The 11,889-nt window shown below is 37.7% G+C and overlaps 1 protein-coding gene across 1 annotated transcript; it reads left to right on the forward strand.

Annotated features, from left to right (window-relative positions):
- The first annotated feature begins 5,492 nt into the window (after positions 1–5,492).
- Positions 5,493–8,040, forward strand: LOC145034783 (protein IQ-DOMAIN 2-like). The gene is made up of 6 exons (XM_078983293.1): positions 5,493–5,652; positions 6,143–6,219; positions 6,302–6,535; positions 6,631–6,852; positions 7,011–7,130; positions 7,234–8,040. The coding sequence occupies exons 2-6, from the start codon at positions 6,145–6,147 to the stop codon at positions 7,825–7,827; spliced, it is 1,245 nt and encodes a 414-aa protein (XP_078839419.1). The 5' UTR covers positions 5,493–5,652; positions 6,143–6,144; the 3' UTR covers positions 7,828–8,040.
- Positions 8,041–11,889: the final 3,849 nt, after the last annotated feature.

The following is an 11,889-nucleotide window of genomic DNA, read 5'->3' on the forward strand; positions in this document are numbered from 1 at the left end:
TGCATGTACACTTAGGAGTGTTAGAATGATCAAAATCCAACAATGTAGGCATCGATATTCGTATTCTGCACAGTGAGGTTCCATAGCTCTTGCTCCATCTTCTGTATTTCGCCTCGTGGGCAGTACTCAGCCATTAACATTTCTTTCATCTCTGCCCACGGCATAGAGTTGGCTACAGGGAGCGTCATGGATTCTACATGTCCGTTCCACCAAGTGAGAGCTTGATCCACAAAAGTGCAGGCCGCGAACTTCACCTTCATGTGCTCAAGGCAGTCGCATATCTCGAATACCGACTCCACCTTTTCGATCCATCGCTTCAGAGTGATCACCCCTCCAGTGCCATTAAAAGTTCGTGGTTTGGCGTTTGTGAAGTCCTTGTAGGTACATGTCTTGGTGGGTCCTTGATTCATTCCGTTGTTCGAACTTCCGGCTCCTTGCCCATTGACTCCTCCATTGTTCCCTTGATGAATTTGCGCAATCGCTGCAGTGACTGCTGCAGATACAGCTGCCTGGAACGCGGCTGAGTCAACTTCAGGTGGGGTTGGTCCTGGGTTTCCGCGAGTAGGTCGGGGAGGCATCTTTCTGTCACAAAACGGAAAGATGTTGAGGGTATGTTGTTTCTGTGAGGTCGTGATCCTACTGACTAGGTGCATGGTACGAACTTAAACACTACTACCATTGACCAATCAATCATAATTTCTCAACACATAGCAATTTGTAATATCGTAACAAAACACGTAAAAATTTATTAATATTATCCGCATTTGATACATGAAAATTTTGCTCGTAAGAGCATACATGAGTGATACTAGTTCGACAGCATAACGGCTCTATGAGTAGTGTAGTCACTTAAACATAGAGTCGAGGTACATAGCATAGTTCCTAACGACCTACTAAGATAAGTCTATCCCTAACCGCGATGAGCTGCGTCCGGAGGTGGTGTCGAGGATGTGGATGCTCCCTGAAGACGAGCCACCAAGCGTTCTGCGTCCCGAAGTCGAGACTCCCACCGAACCTGCCTCATGTGAAACTCTCGAAGGACGTCACGCGTCTCCTGCTCCGCACGCTCGACCCTAGTCCTCAACTGGCACACCTAATCAGCAGTGTCCTGGGCAAGGTCGCCCGTATTCCGTAACTGTTTCACCATGACTGGAAGGGCTCGATCAGCCGGTCCTCCATCTCTCAGGTCAAAGAACTCGCGTGACATGCCGTACGGGGGTCGCTGTCCCTGCTGTCTGCTCCATCTCCAAAGATCAATACCCCAGGGAGGCGTAGGACCAGTGGGGCCTACACGATAAGCAGGCACCCTGATCGGGTAAGGGGGGTTGATGACTTCGGACTCCGCATCCGAATCACCCCCTTCACTATCATCAGTATCCTCCTCGAGGCTTCCTTCATCTTCCTCTGATTCGGCAGGCTCGCCTTCAACTTCGGCCTCCGGTTCCCCGTCAGATTCCTCTTCGGGGTCTTCCTCGGGCTCCTCCTTAGGCTCTTCCTCGGGCTCCTCCTCTAGCCATCCGTTGTTCCCCTGGTTAGGGAAGTAAGGATCTCCAGGGTGATGATAACCAGCCATGCGGTCTACGAGACTGCGTAATTATGCTAACGTTATTCCTAGGATGCTACAATTATCGCATAGATCAAGTAGGCGTTCTCTTTTCGGTGGTAGGGGTATAGTTTTAGATTCCCTAGCTATCCTGATCTCATCAGGACGTGTGTTAGTTATACTTTGGAGAGAGTGTAGTTGATCAGGCTACATCCACTCCTTGGTACCACTAAGAACAGTCCTGAATTTAACCGAGACACTAGTATTATTTTTGTTTGGTTCGGCGTTATGTTCCTATTCCTAATGCAAGCAAGGGTGTTTTATTTACTTGTTTTGTTCAGAGTTATGTTAGTCCCTCTTTTTGGTTTATAGTTGCATATCAATGTGTGGCTAGATATGCTAGTTCACTATAAACAAAGCTCTGATACCAACCTGTCACACCCCCGAACCAGATGGCGGAAACGTCCGGGGGCTGTTGTGACTCAATTGAATACCATCACAATGAATATACATGAAACATAACATTATACATCATCAAGCATTGGAATGATACAACTGGTAGCGTTTACCTCCATTACACTGTCTCAAAATATTACATGCCCAAAAATAAATTGTTCATTGTTACTTAAACAACCGCAAAACATCATAGAGTACAATCCTTTCTTCACTTTATCTGTTACCTGAGAATACAAGTATTTTGGAAAAACGTCAACATATGAAATGTTGGTGAGTTCATAAGAAATGTTTAAAATCCAATGTTTGTATTGTTTTGAAAACCACCAGAAAATCCGATATTTTCTGAAAATAGTATAGCGTAAAAATATGTGGAGATCCGTGAGTATGCTTGTTTGAATTCTATAGATGTAAGCGTACGAGTTGTGAAAATTCGGCATGTAGTTCGTAAGTGTACTAGTTGAAAACCCTAGGAAAACCCGACGTTTTCCTATCACTTTGCTTTACTTAGTTTGTGTACTGTTATTTCGTTGCGTTAGAGGTGTTCGTTGAGCTCCGGAGGCATTGAGTATACAGAGGGTGGTGAATTGTTGTAACGTACGTTAATGAAAACGTCCAGTTGACAACCGTACTAGCGACCCCTTAGGTGTCACTCGCACTTATTCACATAACTCAATCCTCCCGGACTTGTGTAGTCCCACGACCGAGGAGAAAAAGTGAAGGTGCGAAACCCTCGGTATTTCCCTACGTCGTTCAAGACCATTGCAATTGCGAAAGGCCCGAAGCCCAACCCGCAATCGTGAGTTCCCGACTTTACTAGCAGCACTGAAGGACCCTTGGGGACCAGCAGCATGTTTGCCATTGAAAGTCCTTTTACACGCGGTCGAGTCGTATTAGATCCAACTACATGTAAGCAAGTGTCCTTTGGGCCTAAAGATCATGTCATCGGGCTAGCTAGGCTCGACAAGCATGATTTGCAACTTTTGGGCCTAAGGAGTGTACGTCGACGTATTGAGTAATTCCACGAGAGTAAAGAGTTCCAAGAGTTCCATATGTGTATTGAGCGTTGTAGTGTTAGTAGTTTTGGATTTATTATTGATTCGAGACCGAATCAATTCGTTTGGTAACGATTGTTGGTGATATTATGTATTGTAATTCATCGAGATTCGTAGTGTCAATCTTTGTTCACAACGAGTGTATTGAATTATCATTGAAAATTTTCTGTTTACAACCCCTCTTTATTGTGTAAATTTACTTTTTCACCCCTTTAGGTAAAATAATTTTCGGTTTAGTCCTTAAACCATTTTTCTTGACATTTTAACACCAAAAATTATTGAAATTAATATTTTTCAGCATATTTTTCATTGAAAACAGTTTAAGTCCCTGAAATTGCAGTTTTATCAGTTGTAACCCCTCTTTTTCGCAATTTTTACATTTTTGGCCCAAATTGGAAAATTTTTGCAACTTTGGTCCTTTTTAAATTTGAAAAGCATTTTAAACCTTTGAAAAGTACTTGTGACACTAGTGGTCCATTGTTTTACAGAAAAACACAGTTTCGGCCCTCCAAAACAGAAAATTTCGCATAATGGGCCCTATTGGGCCGAAATTGTCATTTTTAGCCCATTAAGCTTGAAATTTATGCTTTTAATCCTCCAAATAGTATATTTTCAGAAAATACATTATGGAAACTGTTTTGACTCATCTCACCCATCAGATTTCGAAATATTTCATTTTAGGCCCTTCAACTTTGTATTTTTAACATTTTGTGTCAAAAAAATGAGTTTTTAGCCCAAAATAAGTGTTGTCAAGCCATTTGGCTATTTTTCTTGGTATACTTTGCATGTAGTAGTATATTTTATGCTAGTATAAAATATATCTCGATTTTTAGCAATTCATAACTAGATCTAGCATCAAAATCATACAAAACATACATATAAGCATAGAAATCAACCAAAACATACACATAATGATGGATCTACACCTTTGCTTGTATTCTCCCCCACAAAACTTATAAAAACCGAAAATAAGGGGGTATGAAGCTCACCTTGGGTGTTGATTTGATTTTTGAAGAAAGGATGGAAGAAATGAAGTGATTTTTGGCCTTAGCACCCTTTGATGAAGATCTCGAGTTTATGGAGTTTTCTAGGAGTATGATCACCAAAGAAACTTGTTTTAGAATAAGAGATCTCATGTGAAGGGGGAGTTTTGAAGCTTAGACATGGAAAAACCTACCAAAGGATGATGATAAACTTGAAGAAACCTCTTGAAACACAAGCCAAATTTCGAGATTTTAGATGGAGAGGAAGAGAGAAGTCTTGAGTGATCTAGAGAGAGTTTGTGAGAGATTTGTGTGTGTGTGTGTGTGTTGCTCACGGCCGAAACAAGAAGAGAGAGAGAGAAATAGACATGAAGTGATACATGCATGGAGATATGAGACATGTTACATGGAAAACCAAGAGATAAAAATGAGGTGGCATGGTAATAGTCAACTTCTCCTCTTGGGCTTGTCTTGGGCCGAAAATTTGGGAAGGAAAAAGGTTTTTGGGCTTTTTGCCCCTAAGCCCAATATTAGAGTTAGTTTGAGTGAGTTTTAACCTAAAAAAAATATAATATGATTTTTACACTTTGTTGGGCTAGTTTAGGTTAATCATGGTTCATAATTTTGAATTTATTTCATTCTAGGCCCAATATGGCCCAAAATGTTGAAATAAATAGATGTGGGTCCAATTAGAGCCCATTTAAGGGTTCTAAGCCCATGATAGTCAAATTGGAAGCTTATTGGTCCATTTAGGTCCAATAAGGAAGTCCTAGTCCAAAATGGACCTAATCAAGAACTTCTAGGGTTTCCAATTGCTTGATGTAGTGAATTGGGGTTTAGTTTTCCATTGAGTAAGCATCATACATGCTCTTGAGTTTTTGAATTCAACATTTACTTGAGTATAGTGATTACAAGACACAAAATTTCTAGTTGTGACATGTAATGTCTATTTTCTAGATATAAAATGAATTATAAAAAATTAAAATAGAATAGTAAGAATAGTATAGTCATTTTAAATATGATAATTGATGAAGTGTGTAAATTTAATCTAACGAGGGATCAAACGTGCAAGTATAAATCCAATGGATCATCCGAATTAATTTTTAAAAATAAGAACTGAACGTGCATTTTGACGCATGCACACGAGGGACGATTCGTACGATTTACTCTACTTTTAACAACATTAACTGTATTTATTTGTAATTATTTATTGATATATATATATTTATTTTATTTAAAGAAACTTATATTAATTTTTTTATTTTACTACATAACTTATCTTTATTTATTTCTTTTATTATTTGGAACAAAAATTATCTTTCAATTGCTAACTTTTGTTTTTTTCGAACAAATTAAATATAACAATGGGATTAATATGCAGATAATACCCAAAAAAAAAAAAAAATCAATAAATTAGAGGACCCACTTGCTTCAAGCCTTCAATAGTCAATCGTAGCAAAATCAGCTGTCGTTCCTCCCAAATCTCATATTTGAAGTTTTCTGCTTGCCAAGATCTGGTTTCCCCCCAGGGTTCAAACTTCTACATCACCATGTGATCCAACACTGCAGATTACAAGAACAAAAAGCCCACAAAGATCTAAATCGTTTTCATTTACAGGCAAGTTCCCAATTTTTTTTATTTCTTGAGGTTCGATTCTTAGCTGCAGCTGTGTGAATTTCACTTTCTGTATGTAATGTGATTGAATTTCTTGTTAGTGGTGTTCATATGCTTGTGGGTATCGCATAATTGCTTGGATCTTGGTGATTCTCTTGAACTATCTTATTCATTACATTTCTTCAAGTTCTTGATGAATTGGGATTTGGATTTGGTATAATGTCCTCGATCCAGATAATTCTCTAGAAGTTTCACCAATCTTTTATTGTTTTCTGAAAGTAATGCTAGAATTTAATTGTGACCGAAGGTGGTTAGTTGGGGGTGGAAGTGTTAGATCAAGATCCGTACAAATTAAGTTCGAAAGTCTGGAAAAAGATGGTGTTAAATTCATAATTCATGTCAAATTTTGATTTTTGAGAAGTAATTTATGTCAAAATTTCTATCTTTTTATGGAATGATATCATAACAAATGTCTTTGAAACTACATTTACAGTGATGGGGAAGAAAGGAAGCTGGTTATCTTCCATTAAAAAGGCTCTAAGTCCTAACACGAAGGAAAAGAAAAACCAGGTTTGATACAAACATGATCCATCACAACATTATCGAGCTAAATTTCTAATTAATTAACAATAAATTCATTGATTATTTCCAGAAATCAAAGAAGAAAGCGCTTAGAGACGAAACACCTTCAATACCCAATGTAGGACCCGCCAGTGTATCTCGTCATCCTCCGCCACCAGAAGTAAACCCGATTGAATTGGCGGATGAGCAACCAAAAGTACTGGCAGCTCAGCCTTCTCGACTCACTGAGTTAACTGGGTATTCAGGAAAATCGATGAATGAGATAGCAACTATCAGGATTCAAACAGCTTTTCGAGGGTACTTGGTATGCTCTTATTGTATCAAATCATTCTTGTAAAGATTCTCAGAAAGCTTATTACTATTAGTTACGTGATGAGTTTACTCTTTTCATATTTTCAGGCGAGGAGGGCGTTTAGGGCCCTGAGAGGACTCGTTAGATTGAAAACATTAGTCGATGGGCCAACTGCCAATCGACAAATTGCTAACACGCTCAAATCGATGCAAAATCTATCTCGTGTGCAGTGTCAAATAAATTCTAGGAGGATCAGAATGTCTGAGGAGAATCAAACTCTCCAGAGACAACTCCTCCAAAAACAAGCAAAAGAACTCGAGAGTTTACAGGTCAGTAGTAGTAGTACCGGATACCGGTACAAAACCGGTATCCGGTACCAATATTGGTTACCTAGTATTAGTACTGGGTACCAATATTGGTTACCTAGTACGGGTATGCGTACTAGTTTTTAATCTTTATAATTATATTAATGGATATATTATCGCAGATGGGAGAAGATTGGAATGATAGCTTGCAGTCGAAGGAACAAATTGAAGCAAAATTGTTAAGCAAGTATGAAGCAACTATGAGACGGGAACGGGCCATGGCTTATTCCTTTTCTCATCAGGTATATAATCGTCTTGCTTAAAATGCGTATAAATCCAAGAAATAGCAATGTATTTTATTTATTTGTTTATTATAACATCCTACTTTTTTTTTTTTTGAAACAGCAACCATGGAAGAAGTCATCAAGAACAACAAACTTGCTCTTCATGGACCCCACAAATCCCCAATGGGGTTGGAGTTGGTTAGAGCGATACATGGCGGGCCGGGCCTGGGACCCACGGGGCGAGAAAGATCATTCGTCTGTTAAAAACGGTATCAACATGACCGGGCTCGAAATCGCAAAATCTTACGCCCGTCGCCAGCTCATCACCATTCCTTCAACTCCAAAGTCAAGAAGCGTTCCGGTTTCATCACGGAAATCGAAGCGTGGGCCTGGCCCACGGGCCTTTGGATCGGGCCTGGACGAGGACTCGAGAAGTGTTGGAACTGTAAAATCTGAGATGAATAGAAGGCATAGCATGGCAGGGTCTTCTGTGAGAGATGATGAAAGCATTGATAGCTCTCTATCGGTTCCTAGTTACATGGCACAAACAAAATCAGCAAAGGCGCGAACGAGAGGACAAAGCTTGTTGGGCCCGATTAGCCCGGAAAAGGAGTTGGGCCCAAAGAAGCGGCTTTCGTTTGCGGAGCCTGCGGGTAGGCAGAGGCGCCATTCGGGCCCACCAAGGATGCAAAGCAGCACTTCCATGGTCATTTGAGAGAGTTGTAAGTCATTAATGTGGTGAAACAAGAAGAAAGTATTGTGTTATGTCACAAGGGTTCATACTTTATAGAGGTGCAAAATAAGAAAAGTTTGCAAAGAGAGATATATAGGTGTCAAAGTAGATTGTTGTTCATTTAATTAATTTGTTTGAGAATTGTGGGGTGTGGTTTATAGTTTTGTTTTAATAAGAACAAATTTTAAGGTGGTACTTAATTTCTCTTCTATCAATCCTTCTAACAGACGAGAGATTTCAAAACTAACTGGTTCCTTGTTTATATTCTGATCAATAACATACATAAACAAATGATTTAGCCTTACATACATACCCGAGTGACACGATAATCGAATGATTGCCATGTAAGTTTCAACATCATGTTTAAAACCAGACTCTTTCAATTGACGAGAGTTGTATCATGTGTTTTCTATAATCTAAGGAAAAAAAAAAAACTTATAAAAATCAACTAATTAAAAAAAAAAAAAAAAAAAAAAAAAACTTTATTATAGCTTTTTTTTTTAGATATAAATAAAATCATTAGTAATAATATCAAAATAAGAAAAAAAAAAACATTTGTTCGGTAGTTGTATCATGTGCTTTCTATAATCCAAGAAAGATGATTTTCTTTGCCGTTCTAAAAAATTAGTATTAAAATCCATTTTGTCTAGCATATCTCTATCCATATAGAGAGTAGTCAAACCGTTTAACATTTCTTGTGATATTGACAAGCTTAAGTAATGCTATAATAACTTAAGCTTTTATAAAACTTTTCTCTACATATGTTGTCAAGAATAGTTAATAAAATTCTATATGTAAGGCCGTACGGAGTACTGACAACAAATCATCTCGTGGTCTAGGTGGCAACAAACACAGATCGTGAACACCACCCCGGTAGTTCGTGATCGGTCGTGATCGTGCTTAATTGTGGTGTACACCACGAGTTACAACGGCCAATAAGAAGAAGATCATATTTGATTTCGTCTTGGTGTTCTTGTGAGGAAGACGACTCCTACGAGGAAATTTTGGTTTCCAAAATTAGAGTTTTTTTATTTTCCTGTGAGGAAGACGACCTCCAGAGGTTATTAGCTGCATACAAAATTAAAAAAACATATTTTTATATTTATTTATTTAGACAACAAATAATTGATTTAAGAAAAATCAAATAGGAATAAGGATATGATTTAACTTTTTTAATCAATATATTTGTTTTTAAGTTTATGAATGAAAAACCATATTAATGTAATGCTTTTTATCGAATGAAAATTACTTTTTTTAATCTATGTTTTATTGTATTTTTGAATTAAATTTAGTTAAAAATGAGATGTAACGATGTGTTTAGTGGTATGTATCTTATGATTAGTGGTGGGTATTGTGGTGATGATGTGACACCCATCATTGTATTGGTTAGTGGTGGGTATAACGGATGGTTTAATGAAATTCTAACGATGAATATTTAGAAATTGAAACGTCTAATCGACTGATCCATTCTTTGTTGTTTGATTGGTTCATAGATCGTCAATTTACATTTTTTGATTTGATGTCCCCCATTTTGGTTGCAACTACCCACTCTTTTTATGAACAACAATAATTATAAGTGTGTTGTTGTGCCTTCTTCAAATTTGGGTCTTTAAATTTGGCTCCTTCCCACGTCTGTAATTTCTCTTCTTTTTTTCTTAAAAATAGACTAGTGATTATATATTAATATTATATAACCTATAGAATTTTTGGGTCATTTAGAACAATGGGCCTTGGGCGGTTTTTCCTGTAGCCCACCGTTTAGACTGGGTCTATCAAAAAGATACCATAGTAAACCTTTAATTTTAAATACAATTGTATATTCACTTATTCAAGAACAATGGGTTAGAACATGTATTTTGTTTCTTAGAAATACACATGGAAAACTTCTTTACATCATGTTGATTTATTGGCTAAAAGCGGTTAAGATCAAAACAATGTAGATTGTGGTGGGTTTAATCACTTGACTAGAGTGTTAAAACAACTTATATTTATTTCTTAATGTTTTTATTAATTTATTCGGTATCAAAACGAAATAAGTTGATAAGTTATTTTTAATGTTTGACAAACTTTATTTTATGTCTAATAATAAAACAACTTGCAAAAAACTCATTAAATAAGTCAATAAGTACCAAATGGCTTCTAGCCTAGCCATATCAGATGTTGCGCTTCCTCACTGAGGTTGAGGTTCAAGTTTCGTCTGATATATATGTGGATTTAGGAGTAGTTTATGAATATACTGTATTTGCTGTTAAAAAAAATTAAAAAAAGTCAATAAGTAAGTAATAAATTACTTATTGAAAACTCTGTATTTTAGTCAACAAGTTCTTATGAAATATTTTTCTCAAAACATTAAAAAAAATCTTGATTATTAGCGCCAAACCAAAAAAATAAGTCAATAAACACTTCAATCAAGTAAATCCTAAACACCCTAGAATGTGGAATCACATCACACCCCGAGTTATTGGCATTTTGACCAATTAATGCTTTGTACATTCAAGGTACTTGTCAGTAGGGTCGGTTCGTGAGAAAGGGCAACTTGGGCAGCCGTTCAAGGCCAATCGGTTTGGGGTCCTAAATTCATGTTGATCGTTTACAAGGAGTTTGTAACGTCCCAAAAATAATAAGATAAAAAATTCATTTTTAATACAATCAAAACACTCAATTATCCATTATCCAAACATATATAAGTATTTCAAAACAAAACAATTATCAGAGTACATTCCCAAAATCACGAGTTGTGAAAAACACAGGTGTATGCGTTGCGATTAAGTCAGGTCATTCCTTTTTGAACCAGAAGTACCTGAAATCATAAACCACAAACTGTAAGCACAAAGTTTAATGAGTTCCCCAAATACCACATACAAAACATGACATACGAGTCATACATAGTAAACATGCAATATGAGGTGTTATGTGCCAACCATAGTCTTACCATTATGTCACGAGCTGTATCATGATCTTTTTTTGCCAAACCGGGGACCAAAACCATGGATCTTACAGACAAGGGCCAGAAGCCACCTCCTGGTCTTCCATGCAAGCATCACAAAGACAACTAGCATATAATCTACATTTACTTATCTACTTAACTGCCAGAGTCCAAACTCTGGTCTTGCATACAGATCTGCCAGGAGCCACCTCCTGGTCTTTCATGAAAATGACAAGGGCCACCCCTGGTTTTCCTATAATACATAAACCAAATGGGGCGGTGTTGATGCCTTCGACCCATAATACAGTGAGGAGACTCACCTCGATAGCTGAACCCACGAATAAATCTTTGATTACAAACCCGTTGGAATCCCCATACCATCAAACAAATAACACCCAATTAACAACTGAGTTCCAATCCATATATGGGATAAAAAGACCATTTTACCCCTCACCTAGTTTGGTCCAAGACTAAGGCCCAAACTCCCAATCATAAAGGCCCACAAACCAATAATCATCTAAAGCCCACTTATTGCCCAATTTTCCAAATTGGGCCCAAAATCTTACATGATCCTTACCCTAAAGCCCATTAACTTTTACCTAATCCAAAACACATATTCTCAGGTGGCCCAACAAAGCCCCAAGAAACCAAGCCCAAAAGATATCCCAAACATACAAAGCCAAACAGACCGAGTACGTGGGGCGTACAAGCATGTACACGCAGCGTACTTGCTTGGAGGCTTGTTCGCTAGGCGTACCTGCTTGTATGCCTAACGTACTCACCCTATTTAGCCCAAACTTGAATTTTCACTTAAACCACTAAGACAAAGTTCCAAAATATAGATTTGATTTCCTTGAGCTGGATTATCATGTAAAGTTGCCAACATTACATCCATACATAGCTAAATGAATCTCTTAAGCTTAAAATGGACTTAATAGTTAACTTAATTCATGCATGACACTAAAATTCACATAAAGCTTGCACCTTTATGCTCAAGGATACCAAAACAAACTCAGATCTAAAAGAACAAGTCCATAAACAACCCAGTTCATCCATAGACCCAAAAAATGAGACCAAAATCACAACAAACTAACCAAGAAGAGATCTAGACATATACA

The sequence above is a fragment of the Lactuca saligna genome, chromosome 1 (assembly GCF_052625555.1).
Source record: "Lactuca saligna cultivar CGN05327 chromosome 1, ASM5262555v1, whole genome shotgun sequence".
NCBI lineage: Eukaryota > Viridiplantae > Streptophyta > Magnoliopsida > Asterales > Asteraceae > Lactuca > Lactuca saligna.